The sequence below is a fragment of the Piliocolobus tephrosceles genome, chromosome 15 (genome assembly GCF_002776525.5).
Source record: "Piliocolobus tephrosceles isolate RC106 chromosome 15, ASM277652v3, whole genome shotgun sequence".
Taxonomy (NCBI): domain Eukaryota; kingdom Metazoa; phylum Chordata; class Mammalia; order Primates; family Cercopithecidae; genus Piliocolobus; species Piliocolobus tephrosceles.
Window position 1 is genome coordinate 65,576,115 of NC_045448.1, and position 18,744 is coordinate 65,594,858.

At 46.3% G+C, this 18,744-nt stretch overlaps 1 protein-coding gene and 1 pseudogene across 1 annotated transcript in view; both read left to right on the forward strand.

Annotated features, from left to right (window-relative positions):
- The first annotated feature begins 4,486 nt into the window (after nt 1–4,486).
- The window catches only part of SLC1A4 (solute carrier family 1 member 4), a 35,277-nt gene continuing 21,019 nt past the window's right edge, over nt 4,487–18,744 (forward strand). Inside the window, exons 1-2 of the mRNA XM_023224015.1 lie at nt 4,487–5,679; nt 17,124–17,166. Coding sequence (XP_023079783.1) covers nt 5,153–5,679; nt 17,124–17,166 — 570 coding nt within the window. The 5' untranslated portion in view covers nt 4,487–5,152. The remainder of the gene's footprint in view (nt 5,680–17,123; nt 17,167–18,744) is intronic.
- On the forward strand, nt 9,952–10,068 carry LOC111550637 (annotated as a pseudogene).

An 18,744-nucleotide genomic window follows, 5' to 3' on the forward strand; every position in this document is an offset into this window, starting at 1 on the left:
GGCTGGCCTTAATGATTTGCTTGACTGACAGAATGAGAAAGAAGTAATGTTCTGGGACTTCTGAGGCTAGGTCAGAAGAAGTCTTGGCCGGGCGCGGTGGCTCAAGCCTGTAATCCCAGCACTTTGGGAGGCCGAGACGGGCGGATCACGAGGTCAGGAGATCGAGACCATCCTGGCTAACACGGTGAAACCCCGTCTCTACTACAAATACAAAAAACTAGCCGGGCGAGGTGGCGGGCGCCTGTAGTCCCAGCTACTCAGGAGGCTGAGGCGGGAGAATGGCGTGAACCCGGGAGGCGGAGCTTGCAGTGAGCTGAGATCTGGCCACTGCACTCCAGCCTGGGCGACAGAGCGAGACTCCGTCTCAAAAAAAAAAAAAAAAAAGAAGAAGTCTTGCAGCTTCTACCTACATGTCTTAGACACTCACTTTGGGGGAAGTCAATCACTCCATAAGAGATTTGACTTCACCAAGATTGCCATACTGTGAAGAAACCCAAGCTACCCACACTGACAGAACAAGAGATGCCCAGCTAGCCCCAGCAGATCTAAACCCACTAGCCAAGATGCCAGTCGTGTGAATGAATGAGACATCTTGGACATTCCATACTCAATAGATGCAATGTGGGAAAGAACTGATGATCCTAATAGATAGCCACAACCTAGGCCACAAGCAGAGGACCCCAAGTGAGCTGTCCTAGCCATCTCTAGCCATTAAGCCACCCCAGCTTGGGATTTCAGTCATTGTTAAACAGAAATGAGACCTACTGTTATGCCCTATATGAATTTCTGGCCTATAAAATCATGAGCATAAAAAATTGGTGGTTGTTTTATGCCACTTCTTTTTGAGTGATTGTTGTTTTATGCCAGCGTGGTTTAGGCTGGTTTGTTATGCAGCAATAGATAATTGGAACAGATGCTGAAGTTAGCATTTGTATTACTCAGTTATTGCTACAATAATGCAGTATAACACATGACTCCGGAACTCAGTGGGTTTCAATAAGCATTTATTTTTCTCACACATGGGTCTGTGGGTTGACTGGGGTGTTCTTCTTTAGGCTGTGAGGCAGCTGGGTTTGGTCAGGGCTGCTGGCTAAATTCAGGCACACTCCTGTCTTTGTTCTGGTGCCAGGCTGAAGGGGCAGCATCTACCCAAGGCATGCTGGGTCACATGTATGCAGGAGTCCACACACGTTTGTGTGAAAACATTTTGATGCCTCCGCTTGCAGCACATCCACTTAGTCCACTAGCCAAGGAGCTAAATGGCAAAGCTCAAAGGCAATGGGGAATGCAAACTCTTATCTAAGTGGGAGAAACAAGGAAAGAAATTTTGGCTGAACAATACTTTAGCCTATCACGGGATCAGATGATGGTGGTAGTAATGCTGTCAGGCTCGATCACGTGTAAGACGTTGCTATAATTCAGTACTTATGCATCTAGAAACCAGGGAAAACACATGTAAGTACTGTGGGGGAAAGGGTCTAACACAGGAATCAACTTTGGGTTTTTTGTTTGTTTGTTTGTTTTTTCCACAAAATACCTACAAACATGAGGCATGTAACATTATCAAAAGACCAAAAAATGCAAAAGGAGAGGAAGAAAGAGGGGAAAAGGTGGCAGAAAGTGAAACCCTTTCATAGAGAGATATAGTAATACCACCAAATGTTGCTGAGGCCAGAAGAGGACACCTATTTCTTGGTTTGCCTCACAAGTAGGCAGAGTGGCTACAGGGCAGCCCTCTGGAGATAAAATGCCCCAAGAGACCAACTCCTTCCTAAGGAGAGTTTTTGCTAATTCAATGACAGATATACGTGGCATAGCATAAGGCACCCCCAAACAGTGCTCTCACACTCAGCACCACACGATGTCTAATAGTTCAGGGAGTTCCCCACTCCCAGTTGAGGGTTAACTGACTATTATTGCAGCTTTGGAGTGCACAGGTACAGCACAAAAAGCTGCAGGCAGCAAGCAGAGTTGGTGCAAAGGGGATTCAGAAAGGCTATGGGAGGAATGTGATATCTGAACTGGGACTGGATGGAGAGGCAAAACAATGTGGAAGCAGCACACAGTGCCACTTTTGCAGGAGGCATAGAGGGCACAAGGCTAGAGAGCAGGCTGAGGCGAGATCATGGTAGGCCTCGAATGCCAGGATGAGGAACACATTCTTAATTCAGTGGGAGCCACTGAAAGCTTTTGAACAATAAGTGATACAAAGGAGTTGTCCTCCAATATCATTTTTCTGTGTTTCTTTAGTAACAGAAACTCCAATTTTTTAACTGGGTGCATGCCTGTGTAAAACAAAAATTACCTTCCCTAACTTTTCTTGCAACAAGGTATGGTCATTTGACTCAATTCTTATCGATGAAATATAAGAGAAATAATCTGTGACTTTCAGGAAGTGTATTTAAAGGGAGAAGGCATGTACTCATTTCTCCTTTTTTTCTCCTGGGTGAAAGCTGAACTTTATCCTAACATGTATGTTACTCATTAGGAAGATTAGCCTGGGGCAAGGCAAAATAAGGATGGTTGGAACAAGAGGAGCATTGGAGGTGGGAAGACTAATTAGGAGAACATTTCAATAGCCCTGATAAGAAGTGAGGAAATAAGGGCCTGGGGCTGGAGAGCCTGAGGCAGGAGAATGGCATGAACCCAGGAGGCGGAGCTTGCAGTGAGCTCAGATCGCACCACTGCATTCCAGCCTGGGCGACAGGGCGAGACTCCGTCTCAAAAAAAAAAAAAAAGAAGAAGTGAGGAAATAAGAACTGAGCCAGGGTGGTAGCAGTGGGAATAGATGGGATGGGCAGATGTGATAAATATTGTGAAAGGAATCTCCGTGGGACTTGGCAATTGATTAGATGAGAGAAGGCGCCACAGAGGGAAGAATCAAAGTTCACTTTGAAGTTTCACACAGAGGTGACTGGGTCGTCAATTATGTTTTAACAGAAAGGATGAGCAGACTTGAGAAAGGCAACCATGAGTCTGGTTTTCAACATTTCAAGTTGGGATGCCTGCTGGATATTCAGGTGGAGATGTAAAACCGGCAGCTGGAGACTCATTTCTGGAGCATTATTTGAGAGTCTTTTGCATAAACGTGGTAGTCAAAATAAAGGGAAGGGCTGATTGGCAAAACACAGTGTGTGTCTGCAGGAATTAGTCTTTCTTCAGTGCAAATATATGCAGCTCTTCATCTGACACCCCCCCCCCCCCCCCCCCCCCCCCCCCCGCCACCACACACACACACACACACACACACACACACACACACAAAATCCCTACAAGTTCTAGCCAATAGCTGGCTGGCTCCAAGCAATAAAATACCCAGTCTCAAAATTTGGACAGCTCCTTAAAGTTCCTTATGAAGGCATTTTGATTTGCACAAATATGTCACGACATGTTTTAAGATGACCCCTTTTTAGCAAGAAATCTATAGTAAATTGCCTTCCTCCTTAATTGAGGTTAGCCACAATTAAGTCTTCCCTTGCCTGGCACAGTGGGTGGTGCCAGCTACCAAGGAGGAGCCCATAAGCCCAGGAACTGGGAAACCAGCCTAGGCAAGACAGCGAGACCTTGTCCCAGAAAGAGAGGAAAGAAAGGAAAGAATGGGAAGGGAAGAAAGGAAGGAAGGAGAAAAAAAAAGACTTCACTCACGGAAGTCTTTAAGAACAATTCACAAGCATAATAAGAAAATATAAAAATATAATAACTGTGACACAGTAAAAAGACTCAGCAGAAGTTTCCCTTGTTACTCGCGTGGCCAAAGCAGATATCAAATAAAAGATGAAATAAACAGGAAATCCACAGAACGTGAACAATGAGGAACCATTCAGAATGGCCAAACCGCCGTCTGGCTGTTTTCGCGCCAGGGCTCAGGCCTGGTAATGGAAGAGGTTAAAATCCAGTGGCTTGTGTTTCAGCTTGGGTTACGTGGCAGAAACCAACTGGAAGAGGTGGCGTGAGAGCTCTGTTTCTTCTAGAAGAGTTTTGCGTCTTAAACGCCCATACTGCAGACAGCTGCCAGGCGGGCAACCCAGTCCCATTCTGGTAGCCCCAGGACACACGCCCAGGAGCGCCCCAGTGCGCGCGGTGGCGCGGCCCAGGCGCGCCGGGTTTGCTGGCACCGCGAGCCCCCTTTCTGTCGCGGTGGGGCTGCGTTACAGCCCTAATGAGCGCGTGCGAAGGCTCCCCTCATTCATCCACCCTCCGGTCAATCCCTTATCTCAGAGCCGGGCCTTGCTGCACACCATGGCGTACTTTACCGCACGAGCCCGTGAGGACCCCTGGAAGAAGGGATCTTCCGCAGGAGGGGACGCGGCGGCAGGACCGCCCTGGGGCCCTCACCGCGCGCGGCCCCCTGGCGGGAGAGGCCGGCGAGCTCTGGAGAGGAGCGCGGGCGGCGCGGAGGCGAAAGCACCACCTGGGAGGGAGAAACCCTCCCCTCCTCTCCCCTCCCACAGTCCTCAGGAGGAGGAACGCCGCTGCGTTCCAAGTTCTCCCGGGCCCTCTGGCCCCAAGGACTCAGTCCCGGCCGCGGGAGAGGGCCCGGTAGGTGCCAACGAGCCCGGGCGGGCCTTCAGCCCGCACTTCCCCGCGGTCGCCCGGAGCCGGCCTCCGTTAGCCGGGTAAGGAGGCGGCTATTGGCGCCAGGATCGCCCGGCGCCGCCCGCGCCCCCGCAGCCTGGGGTGGAGCCTCCTGCCCGGCCGCCCCCCGCGGCACCCCCGACCCGGGTGGGGACCAGAGGCTCCCGGCGGCGGCTCCAGGGCTGTGATTGGCCAGCGCCGCAGAGGGCGGGACGGCGGGCGTGAAGTGGGCGGGCTGGGGCCGCGGCCTCTCCCGCTCCCGCTCCCTCCTCCTTCCCCGTCTGCGTCCTCGCTTGCGGCTCCCGCTTGCATCATCTCCAGCCGGCCGCTGCTCCGGGGAGGCTGGGCGCGGCGCGATCCTCTCCGTCCGCGGCTCCAACCCACACTCCGCGCTTCTCCTCGCCTTTCTCGCACCTGTTCCTGCGCCAGGCCGGGAGACCCCCGGGGCGGCTTCCCAAAACCTGCGAAGCACAGCTGGCCGACCTCACCATCGCCGACTGACCATTCATTGGGAGCCCCGTCTTTTGTCAAAGCCCACGTCCCCTGCCACCTCTAGCTCGGAGCGGCGTGCAGCGCCATGGAGAAGAGCAACGAGACCAACGGCTACCTTGACAGCGCCCAGGCGGGGCCTGCGGCCGGGCCCGGAGCTCCGGGGACAGCGGCTGGACGCGCGCGGCGTTGCGCGGGCTTCCTGCGGCGCCAAGCGCTGGTGCTGCTCACCGTGTCTGGGGTGCTGGCGGGCGCGGGCCTGGGCGCGGCGTTGCGCGGGCTCAGCCTGAGCCGCACGCAGGTCACCTACCTGGCCTTCCCTGGCGAGATGCTGCTCCGCATGCTGCGCATGATCATCCTGCCGCTAGTGGTCTGCAGCCTGGTGTCGGGCGCCGCCTCCCTCGATGCCAGCTCCCTCGGGCGTCTGGGCGGCATCGCTGTCGCCTACTTTGGCCTCACCACGCTGAGTGCCTCGGGGCTCGCCGTGGCCTTGGCGTTCATCATCAAGCCGGGATCCGGTGCGCAGACCCTTCAGTCCAGCGACTTGGGGCTGGAGGACTCGGGGCCTCCTCCTGTCCCCAAAGAGACGGTGGACTCTTTCCTCGACCTGGCCAGGTAACACTCTCCACCTCGCCCAGGGCCCAGTGGGAGACGCCAGCTCTCGGATGCCCTCCAGTGCATACACACATATGCACTTAGGAGTGTATACTCTTAAGAGTTAATTCTTAGTTGGCTGCTGGTGGCGTTTAACGTTTTAAAAATATCAAAATGACGTCTGGAGTCTTTGCGTGCTGACCACACCTTTGCAAACAGCTGGGGCGCACCGCACAATCGAAAGAGCAGGGCCGCATCTTTGAGCAAGAACCAGTCCCCACCGTTAGGTGGGCGTGTGTTAGGGAAGAGCCCCACCTGTTCTTTACTCATACTCTCGCGCTGCTCTCACCGGTAAAAATGTTCCGACCACGCCCCAGTGGCTTCCCCTCATTTTCTCCCACATGGTGCCTAAAAGCTTCTGGGAGCATTGGTTAAGTTTTGCCTGTTGGGTCATCTGGCTTGCAATCTATGGCCTTCTCTGTTACAGTCCTTGGCTGCAAAGGAAGCTGACAATTTTCTGCAGTTACCAGTGGACCCACAGATAGCAGGACTGAGGTTAGTTGAGTGAGGTGTATTGCGCAGAAATATGCCTCTCCTGAGGGCTTGGGGCTTGGGACAGGTTGCTGTCCACCGCAGTAAAGACCACTGCAGAGTGTTGTGTTTCAAAGGCCTTTCTTTGTGCCAAAGTGTGAGTTCTAGAGGGGAGGGGGAGAAGCATCTTCACTTAGCTTTGCCTGCTTTTTGTAATTCTTAGAAGTTGCATTTTGTCCTTTGAGATGATGTAGTATCCTTTCTGTGACTTATCCAAAACCTTGGTCTCTCCTGGTTTCTCCATTAGCCCAAAGTTCACAAATGGGGAAACTGCAGCCTGGAGGCATTTACTGATCTAACCAGGTTCAGTTGAGTGAGGAGTCCAGCTGGCTCCCTCTCCAGGTTTCTGATGATTTTGGATTCTGAGCCTTGGAGTTATTAATATATTTTGTCTTGAGTTATTGAGGCAAAGCTCCTCATTGCTGAGGTTGTGAAAAACAGCAAAGCCTGGGCAAAGTGACTTGCCTTTCCACTGTTTCCATTTCTCCTTCTGGAAAATGTGATGGCTGTCTGCACTTAAGAGAGAGATTGTTCATTTAAATCAACAACAAAAATCTAGGACATCTGTATTTAAAAAAAGAAAAAGAAAAAGAAGAAAAGAAAAAGAAAGAAAGAAAACAAAAAAACACTCTCATGAGGGAGACCAAAAGTTCTTGACAAAAGGGCAGATAGTGGTGGCCTATTAGGACTTTAAGTGGATCACAGCTTTTTTTTTTTTTTTTTTTTTTTTAGAGTCTGGATCTTGCTCTGTTGCCCAGACTGGAGTGCAGTGTTGGGATCCTAGCTCACTGCATCCCCGAACTCCTAGGCTTCAGCGATCCTCCTGCCGCAGTCTCCAGAGTAGCTGAGATTACAGGTGCACACCACCATACCCAGCTAGTTTGGAGATGGGGTTTCACTGTGCTGCCCAGGCTGGTCTAGATCACAGCCTTTGTTCTGTGACTGGCAGCTTGATATTGGAGTCCAGACACTTTAAGTTTGGGAACTAACTTTTAGGTGAGTGCTGAAAGGAAGTCTCCTGAGGTTGAGAGCACCTTTAGCTTATTACCTGCAGGATGTCAGTCAGCTCTCTCAGGGAGGGAAGGCAATTCTGGGGTTGAAGGATTATTCTTTGCAGGGATCTGTGACCCAGGGAGGGAGATTGGATGTTCAGCTCTGCCCTGCTAGTGATCCCGCACCAGGAGCCTCAATAGGATCTTTTATCTCCAGAAGAGGGGGCAGTGGTGGTAGGGGGGTACCTCATTATCTGCAGCTCCAGAAGGGACTTATTTCCTGATCATCATTTCTAGTTTCATTTTCCAAGCCCCTTCAGCTCCTGCTTCTGACATGAATGGTGTACCCAGCATCATAGCTTAGTAGTGTGGGTGCAACTTTCCAATGACTTGGGCCGCACCTGCTTGGAGGGCTAAGAGAGGCTTTGTTGTGGCTTGTTGGGGATAGGTAGTGTTTCACAATTCTTCCAACAGCCAACTGCATCTAATCCAGCAGCTCACGGATAAAGGTAGGACAGGTGGTATATCCTATTTTGTGACTGAGGAAACTGAGACAGAGATTAAGTGATTTGCTCAAGGTCATGGAGTGGCTTACAAAGAAGAGATTAGAAGGACTGTGGGTCTCCTACCCCACAGTGCAGGATTCTCTCTATTTCTCCTAATCCCTCTTCCTCCAAGTCAACATGCCTTAGTAATGTCACCTGCCTAGTCTAGTGCGGCTATCTCAGAAATGCTTTCTCTGGGTCCAGAGAGGAACCTGGTAGGCATATGACTGGGTCAAGACAAATGCCCCTTTCCTCCAGCCAGCATGGAGGCTGAGCTCCTCGGGTGAAGGAAAATATGTGTGCACCTGCTGAGGTTTGGTCTTAGGCTGAGCAGCTTGTGAAAGGAAACTAAGTCCCAAGCCACCCGGAAACGCTTCCTGAGTCTGGAGAGTCTCTGACATCAAATTTTGCTTCCTTCAAGGAAACCTCATGGATGTGGATTTCATGTGACTCTGGGCATCTTCTTTGGAAATGCAGTGCCCATTCCTTTCTTCCTAGGGGCACATGAATGAAATGAGACTCTGCCAGTAAACACCTCAGTTATCCAGCAGGCCCTTTCCAGGTAGCTGCTCAGAACTTAAACACCTGGAAGAAAGGGAAAGGCCTCTGATGAGTCAGCATAGCTGCTGCCAAGGCTTTGTGCTAAAGTCGATACCCTTTCCTGATGGTAAAGTGCCCCAAAATTCCCCAGGGTCTCCCTGTCATGGTTTCTAATTTGGTTTTTAAAGCTGGAACTACAAGTCAGAAAGAGATGAAGCTAGTAGGTTTTCATTACATGTGTATATACATTTTTTAATTCAGAATGTCATTGCTGAGTGGTTTGATGTCCCAGCACACAATGGATTATAAATAACAATGTAGAATAGAGAATTGAGATGAGAAGGCTGGCGCTAGAAGCACTGAGAAGGGATGGCCAATAGTAGCTGGCAGGTGGAAGAATCATAGTCTCTTCCTGAGCAGCCTGGAGTTCTGTGCCTGGGAATCCAGAACAGTATAGGACTTTCAGAACCATGTGTGACCTGAGTGGTTGACTTGTGGCTTTTCATCCAAAATGAGATGGTTGGGCACCAAAGAGACAGAAACAGGTTATCTGGAAACTAGTCATTGTGGAACTTCTTGGTCCCTAACTATGCTTACTGGTTGTGGGATATGTCCATAACTTTTCCATTCCTTGGTTTCCTCATCTTTATCATGGGAATCATGATGGTACCTACCTCACAGGATTGTTCTGAGGGTTAGCTGGGTTGTGTCTAAGAGCTCTAAAGCTCTTCTGGGTTCTGAAGCTGTTAGAACAGTGCTGGCCCAATACACCTGTGCTCTTGTTATAACTAGAGTAATCGGGTTTTCCAGTTCATCTGAGCTAATGGGGATGGCCCTCTTTCCATAACCTGAAATAAAGGAGGCTAGATGGGAAGAAAAGGAATGTTTAGGGGAATTCAAGATGACTTGAAGCTAATGTAGTCTTTAGATATATTGGGGGTTCCCAATATATCTAATGGCATCTGGAGGAGAAGTGAACAGTAACTGACTATGTTTTAGACTACTAATTAATAGATTCACACTATGGAAAACTTGAAAAGTGGAGAAAAGTCAAAACTAAACACAGAAGAGCCTTCCGTTCTGAAATGGGACAGAAGTCCCCACAGACCCTCACTGACATTCCAGTTTCTTTTTCCCCTGCCTTACATGCTTATGATCTCCAGTTGACCTCTGCTGTAAACTGAAGGGATTGAGGCAACTGGTTTCTAACATTCCTTTGGGCTCTAAAGTTTGTAGTTTTCAAATGGAGAACCAGGGCATAACTGCCAAGGAGGCAGGTAGGGACAGAGCCTCGGCCCAGGGCTGTGGTCTGTGCTGGCAGCCAGAAGAATGGCCAAGGGCCACCATCTTGCAGTAGGATAGTAGGCTGTGGCCATGTATATAGTAAATACAATTAGGATTTTATCTGTTGCCCAGTTTTCTAGGGTTTTTTTTTTCTCTGCTCGTGCTAATTTTCTTAATAGCAAACCATGCTCTGAGCCTTTCCCTTCTCAGAGGGAGGTGTGCTGGACTTACCTCCTTCTCAAGGACAGGTGTGAATAGGTATGGTGCTTCTCAAGAACACATTTCTTGAATAGGTGCAAAAAAAAATACTATGAGAGGCTGAGATTTAATATTAGCCTCCTGTGCTTGCCTTGGCAGCACATATACTAAAACTGGAACAATACAGAGAAGACAAGCATGGCCTCTGTGCAAGGATGACACACAATGCGATGTTCCAACGTGAAGCGTTCCATATTTTTTTTAATTAAAAAAATGGTAATATTAGCCAGCAAAGTTGAGGAGTGAGTTGTGAACAATTTCTTTTCATTATGACCTTGGCGGGTTGTTATAACTATGCCCATGTCTCTCTCTTCTATAGGCAAGATGAAGACTTAGCACGTCTAACAAGGATCCAAATTAATTGAATATGTGAGAGTGGGGGGTGGGTATAGTGTGGATGCCATAATGTAAAATGTATTTCTTATGGTAGGTCAAAATTAAAAACGTGTGAAACATCTAAGATACACTACTTAAATCTAGAGGCCCAAGTCAGTCCAAACTAGGAGATAATGAATGAACAAGCTTTTCCAGCGCTATCTAGTGACGAAAGGAAAATAATAGCAGCTTGTAATTTTTTTTAAAAAAGGTTTTACCTCCTGACCATTTCTTTTACCACCCAGGAAGACACCTGAATAGTTTAGAGACAGAAAAAAGCATCAGTCTAGGGAGGTGGGTAGTGCTGAAGAGCAGACACTAAAGCCAACCACCTGGATTTGAAGCCCAGCTCTATGACGTACTTGCTGTACATGCACAAGTCATTTGTCCTCTCTGTGCCTGAGTGTCCTTATCTGTAAAATGAGGCTAATGAGATCTACTATCTAGAATGGTTGTGAGGATTAAATAAGTTAATATATGAGTGCTTTGCTAATATTCTAGTGTGTCCCAGCTTCTCAGGGACAGCTGAGGGCTATTTGATATTGAGCATGAGTGCTGCTCTCAATCTAATTTCCCCCCAAAGTTCCCCAATCCAGGGGTTCAGCCCTACCCTTTCCAGCTGGAATCTAAAACTGGATGGAGGCCTTAAAGAGAGGATAGATTCACACCCCCATCATCAGAGTGCAAGTCCACCAGTCCCAGCCCTTCCTCAGCTCAGCCTTGTAGGGGGTACCAAGATCTGAAGGGGCACATCCCTGTTAACTGGCTCTGTAACAATAAATACTAGGGATAATAAATATTCATCAGGTGTACATACTGTGCCGTATCCTGTTCTGAAGAGTCTTTGAAATTTTAATAGATTTGGTAAAGGAATTTTTGAACTTAAATAAAAGGAAATAATTCTGGAACAAAATATGCCCAGCAAAAGTAAATTGTTTTACATTCTTTTCATATAGAACAGAGAAATGTATACCACCCTTGACAATAGGATCAGAAGAACAAACAGTATCAGATGTTACAGAAAGAATGTCTTTGAAGTGTTTCACTGTGTGAGTTGCATGGGTCTGCACAGCACCTCCCACGGTGGTTCTACATTGGCCAGTTCAACCTCATTTCATGCTAGTTTTTCTGTTTGTTTTAAGTAATGTATTCAAAGATAGCACTGGAAAGCTTGTTCATTCATTATCTCCTAGTTTGGACTGACTTGGGCCTCTAGATTTAAGTAGTGTATCTTAGAGGTTTCACACGTTTTTAATTTTGACCTGCCATAAGATACATTTTACATTATGGCATCCATGCTATACCCTACCCCCCACTCTCACATACTCAAACCAAAACACAGGCTCCACCAAACAATATTTTAAGTGTGATACATGCTGATATTTTTGTCTAATGTATTTCATCATTTATAAAATACTGGTTAAAGCCAATACATTGATTTAATGGTCTACTGATATTTGAGAAACTTTGGCCTAATACATATGTAATTCAAGTAGATCTGTCAGGATCAAACAACGGAAAAAGGAAATATTTGCAAACTTGAATAAGATGAGGAGCTCAGTGCTTAGAAGCATCCTAAACCCAGTGAAAGTGGGTGATGTGCAGAGGGGAACACAGGATGACCATTTGGTCCTCCTGACTTCTGGACTCTGGATTTCAGTACTGTACATCTGGGCTATCCAATACAATAGACACTAGCCACATGTGGCTACTTAAAATTACTTCAAGTGCAAATAAAACTTAAAAATCAGTTCCTTGGTAGCACTGGCCACATTTCAAGTTGCCGCAAGGCTGCCATATTAGACTGCACAAATGCAGACATTTCAGTTGGATGGTGCTGGCCTAGATAGAGCAGAAATGGGAGATGCTCAGTGACTGGGCATTGGTGTCTCTATGTGCTAAATGAGGGGATAGAACTGGATCACCTCTAAAATCCCTTCCAGCTCCATGTCTCTGATTTCAAAAGCCCATGAAGCTACTGTGTGAATGTGAGGAGTTGGGAAAAGTGCCTGACGACAGAGCTCTGGGAAGAAAAATTGTTTGCCGGAGAGGCAACTGATCCTGGATTAGAAGAGAGCTCAAGAGTAAGAACCAGAGTTTACTGCAGCATCCGTGTCTGAAAGCCAAAGGAGAGAGGGAAAGTAGAGGACAGAGAAACATGTTGCTTTACTCTGGCAGCCTTGTCTCCTTGCCCTTGGTGACAGCAGGAGGGCACTGCTCCTGCTCCTGGTCTGTGGCAAGCAGATGATGAAAGTTAAGGAAGATGCTTTCTATCGTGCTTCAGCCACCCCACCCTGGTGGGAAGGACTGCCACCAGGAGAGTCCTTCCCAGAGATTGTTATCTGAGAAATGAGTTGTATAATCTAAAAAAAAGTTCAGCCCACCCATTGAATGTATGTATTTTTTAGTTGGAAAATCTCTATCAGTTATTACCACATTTTTATGTAAGTTTTTAAACAATTTCAAGGTATGATTTATATACAATAAATGAACCCACTTTAAATGTACAGTTCAATGAGTTTTAACAAATGGATAACTCATGTGACCACCACCACAATCAAGATACTGAACTTTTCCATCACCTATAACTCTTCTCAGCAATCCCCATTCTCCACCCCCGGCCTCGGGCAACTGACCTGCTTTTTATCACTATAAATGAGTTTGGCTGTTTATAGAGTTTTATATCAACAGAATCATTCAGTATGTACTCTCCTTCGTCAGTCTTGTTTTGCTCAGCACAGAGTTGCTGAGATTATCCATGTTGTTGTGTATATCACTTGGATCCTTTTTATTGCCAAGTGGTATTTCGTTGTATGGATATTTCATAATCTGTGTATCCCTTCATCTGTTGATGGACATTTGGGTTTTTGACTATTATGAATAATGCCGTTATGCATACAGGTCCTTTTTGCAGGCATATATTTTTATATTTCTTGGGTAAATATCTAGCAGTGGGCCAGGCATGGTGGCTCGCGCCTGTAATCCTAGCACTTTGGGAGGCCAAGGCGGGCAGATCACTTCAAGTCAGGAGTTTGAGACCAGCCTGGTCAACATGGTGAAACCCTGTCTGCATTAAAAATACAAAAATTGGCTGGGTGCGGTGGCTCCCGCCTGTAATCCCAGCACTTTGGGAGGCCGAAGAAGGTGGATCAAGAGATCAGGAGATCGAGACCATCCTGGCTAACACAGTGAAACCCCATCTCTACTAAAAATACAAAAACAAAATTAGCCAGGCGTGGTGGCGGGCGCCTGTAGTCCCAGCTACTCAGGAGGCTGAGGCAGGAGAATGGTGTGAACCCGGGAGGCAGAGCTTGCAGTGAGCCGAGATCACGCCACTGCACTCCAGCCTGGGAAACAGCGAGACTCCATCTCAGCAAAAAAAAAAAAAAAAAGATTAGCCAGGTGTGGTGTGCACACCTGTAGTCCCAACTACTCGGGAGGCTGAGGCAGGAGAATCATTTGAACCCAGGAGGCAGAGGCTGCAGTGAGCTGAGATCTGCCACTGCACTCCAGCCTGGGCAACAGAGCAAGACTATGTTTCAAAACAAAACAACAAAAAAAAACTAGGAACGGAATTTGTGAGTCCTATGATACGTGTATGTTTAACTTTATCAGAAACTGTCAAAACATCACATTCTTCTTAGGAACTTGATTTTTGGGGGGCAGAAGTTGCTCTTTTGCTTCTGGACCCCTCTGTTCCCATTGGATTTTGTAGACTAGATACTGTAGACAGTCTGAAAACAGGTGGGTGTGCTAGTGGCTGTTAAGTGTAGATGTTCTGGGTTAAGGACAGGGCCCGTTCTGGGCAAGATGGTACTGGGTTATTACTTGTAAGAAGAGATTGGGCAGGACAGATAGACGGATTAAACAAATAGTGTTGTGCTCTTTAGAAGAGAATGCATTTCAAGGCTGTGGGAAAGGCTGTGCTTGCACCAATTGAGGAAACAGCTAATCCCTGAATGATGTGAGGTATTTGCTGGGGAAATTGTTTCCCATGAGGAAAGTGGAAGGCTTCTAACCCAACTCTTTTCTGAACTTCCCGGTCCTCATGGAGAGAGAACCTTAGAGCAGCTCCGTCTGTCAACAACTGAGGATTGTTGTGTGGTGGATACAGAACAGAGAGACGTTGGCACAGGGCCCCTTGCTGCTTCTGACTAGGGCAGCAAATGGAAATGAGATGCCAAATGTAGCCCCCAAGACTGAAATATGTAAGAAAGTTGCTTTGTAATGGAAATAATAACAAATGTAAGTTGTTATTCATCTATACTTTGAAAACTAGCCAATATAAGTTGCTAGTCCGTTTCTACTTTTTAAAAAGTAAATCTAGCTGTGATAAGAATCAAACTTCTGGTCACAGTTTTGCAACAATTTAATTCAGCTAAAGATTAATTTTTTTCTGCTTAAATGCAAGCATGTACTCTGGTATTCTCTAAATATGCTAAAAGCAATTCAGGTTCTGTGGACAAGTTTGGGAAATGCTGTGTTGCAGCTGTATATGCTGGCCGTCCTGCGAGAGCACCCTAAGCGTTCTAATGCAGTAATTTTTGCATCTTATTAACTTTATTGGCTGGTATATCACTGTATAACAAACTACCACACATTTAACAGCTTAAACAGCTTAAAATCTCACATATTTACTATCCTACAGTCTCTCTGGGGTCAGGAATCTTGGCACAGTTTAGTTGGGTCCTCTGCTTCAGAGTCTCTTACAAGGCTGCAATTAAGGTATTGGTCAGGGCTAGGTTCCTACCCGCAGGTCCACCTGGGGAGAGATTCACCTCTGTGGTCATGTTGTTGTTGGCAGAATTCAGTTCCTTGAAGTTTGGGCTGGGAGCCTCAGTTGGCTCTTGGCTGCAGACCACCTGCAGTTTCTAGTCTCGTGGGCCTTTCCAACATAGCAGCTTGCTTCATCAAAGCATGCAAGCAGAAGACAATAAGAAGAGTCAGCTAGCACAATGGAAGCTACAACCTTATGTAACCAAATCATGGATGGGATATCCCACCACCTTTGCTGCATTTGTTCATTAGAAGCAAGTCATAGGTCCACCCACACTAAAGGGATTACCCAAAGGTGTGAATACCAGGAGGCCATCTTAGACTCTGCCTGCCACAGCTGGGTTGCAGCCAGACCTGCCTACCTCTGAAACCCAATACACTGCAAATAGTTACCTGGAGATCCAGGTGAGCAACCCAGCTTCTCATAGAAGTACAAATTAGTGGGTAAGTTTGACACAAATTGTTAAGAATGATCCAGAGTCTTTTGCTCTTCTAGACTTACTCTTCTTGCAGGAAGTGAGAACAAATGGACTGTCAGCTGGAATAGAATTTCTTGTATATCAAGACCAGCATCCTACACAGAGAGAGCCCTCGGTAAAACTATTTGCATGAACAGATTTTGGGCTCCATCAGGTCGATTGCCCTCCTTTTATAACAAATGTTTAGAATATCCTTAATTCTAAGACGAAATCCATAAATAAAATGTCCCTGCCCACATAATTTCAAAATATCAATATGATGTAACTGTAATATACAAAACAAAAGGAAAATAATTATAATAAAAACAATGTGTTTCAATATATACATGCTCTAAAATAAAGTGGTTGAATGCTTGCTCCTGAACGCAGAATCACTGCTAATGAGATAATTATAAATGCAGACTGTTACTTGACACTGGGTGTGGAATTAGGGACTCAGATTCTACAATTTGCCCTGGTGGTGTGATTTTCCAGGAAGACGAATAACATTTGGAAACATTCTGAACAAAACAAAACAAAAATCATCCCATAATTTGCAAGTTATTACATTTCTGGAAAATTCAGTGTATGTTCAAATTGTGAAAAAAGGAGCCTTGTTTTGAAATTAGTTTAGTCTTCAGTAATTATAGATAAGGTTCTTATCTACAGGTATGTCATGAAGGACATGGGAAGGCCTTGAGACAATTCATTATACAGGACTCTACTGCACTGAACAGGACAAATGTGTGGGACCTGGCATTTCTCCTCACACACTCCCCCCAATTCAGGAATGCCTCAATTTTGTAACAACAAAAACACCCTTGGATTTCACTAGTGGGCAGCACCACTCAACACTGCAAACCACTGCAATGGTACCTAACCTCTAGGTGAGAGGAAAGCAATGCAGTTATAGACTTGGTTGGACACAGTTAAGCTCAGATATCAAGGAGTACCATGAGAGAGACGAAAATGAAAATCAGTGGCTTCAAAAGTATCTACTGTGGCCCAGCACCGCAGGCACAGTTAGGGTGCTTAAATCAAGCAAAAGATGCAGTATCAGCTGGGGGTGGAGAGAGAACACCGTGTTAGGGTTTTAGAAGTGGACATCTCAAAGCAGATACTTTGTACACTGAATTTTAAGAATACTGATGGGCCGGGCGTGGTGGCTCAAGCCTGTAATCCCAGCACTTTGGGAGGCCGAGATGGGTGGATCACGAGGTCAGGAGATCAAGACCATCCTGGCTAACATGGTGAAACCCTGTCTCTACTAAAAACTACAAAAAACTAGCCGGGCGAGGTGGCAGGCGCCTGTAGTCCCAGCTACTCGGGAGGCTGAGGCAGGAGAATGGTGTGAGCCTGGGAGGCGGAGCTTGCAGTGAGCTGAGATCTGGCCACTGCACTCCAGCCTGGGTGACAGAGCGAGACTCCGTCTCAAAAAAAAAAAAAAAAAAAAGAATACTGATGAAGCCAGGTACCATGGCTCATGCCTGTAGTCCCAACACTTTGGGGAGGATCACTTGAGCCCAAAAGTTCAAGTCTGCAGTGAGCTGCAATCACACCACTGCACTCCAGCCTGGGCAACAGGGACCTCATCTCTAAAAAGTTGTTTTAAAAGAATACTGACAGAATGCTTTCTTTTCCAACAGAAACCTGTTTCCCTCAAATCTTGTGGCTGCAGCTTTCCGTACGGTAAGGCTTGATACTTTGCTAAAAATATGAAACCTTGTTGGAAGAAATATATAAATTACTGCTATGGAGTTAGGTAAGGTAGAACAGGGAGAGACGGTGGTGTTAACAAAACTTGGTAAGACTGGCCTAAACTTTTATAAATGGGTACCTAGAGTTAAAAAAACAACAACAACAAAATAAATAAAGAAAGACTGAACAAACAAAACTATCCAAAATGTCCCACTGGTTCCAAAATTTTTTTATATCACCTAAGAAATACCCTCAAATCACATTTTGGGGATGTCTTAAATATTATAGACTTTTTAAAAAATACACTTTTATCTTTTTTTCTGATTATAAAGATAATATGTGCTCATTGCAAAAAAAAAATTAAAATACAAAGAAGTGTAAGAAAACAAAAATTATCCATAGATACTGTCTAGAGCTACCCATTCTTTTGGTATACCTCTTTCAGATGTGTGTTTTCTATGAGTGTATACACATACATTTTTAAAATAAGCATACAGTCCGGGTGCGGTGGCTCATGCCTGTAATCCCAGCACTTTGGGAGGTCAAGGCGGGCAGATCACTTGAGGTCAGGAGTTCGAGACCAGCCTGGCCAACACGGTGAAACACCATCTCCATGAAAGACACAAAAATCAGCCAGGTGTGGTGGCATGTGCCTGTAATCTCAGCCACCCAGGAAGCTGAGACAGGAGAATTGCTTGAACCTGGGAGGTGGAGGTTGCAGTGAGCTGGGATCACACCACTGTACTCCAGCCTGGGCAACAGCTAAATGATGCCATCTTGCCTCACGTCCCTGGCTTTCAAGAGTGGAGGCTCAAACCAGATTAGAAACAGAGTGAGACTCTATCTCTAAATAAATAAATAAATAAAAGCATACATAGTATATACACACACTACACGTGTCGCTTCATAGCCTGTTTTTTTAAGGCAGTATATTGTGAATATTTTCTCATGTCAGTAACTACCTTTCTGCATGACGCCATGGCTGTAGAGTATTCCACTATAACAGCATAACATAATTCTCCTCTACTAGTCCCCCACTGATGGATGTTCAGGTTGTTTCTGGTTTTCCCCTATTTTTTGGCAATGCTGCAAGTAACATTCCTGTGACAATTCTTTATACAGAGAAGGAATATAAAGGCCTAGATTATATGGTCTAATCCTACAAGCAAACACTTTTCTGTTTCTACTTAAACCTCTCATTTTTGTTTTGTTTTGCTTTGTTTTTTTGATCTGCATATAAGCACAGGAGTGACTTGTATATATAATGTGAGGTAGGAAAAAAATATAGGTGTATGGGACTTTTTTTTAGTACCTGTCACAGAGGAGGTGGGTGGGTTTGAACACCTCTGCCTTTCTGTAACACTGATAAAGCTGAGAGAAACCAGAGCCCAGCAAAGGCAAGCAGAAAGCAGGCCTTTGAGTCTATACTTCCTAATTGCCTCCTCCTGACGGTTCAGGGACCAGGTGCCCTTCAAAGGGGCCCGGAAGGACTGTCCTAAGAGATTCCACTTGTTAGTACATACTGCCACAGGGAGACACCTATGTGCACCATGCAGAAGCATGTGAAAT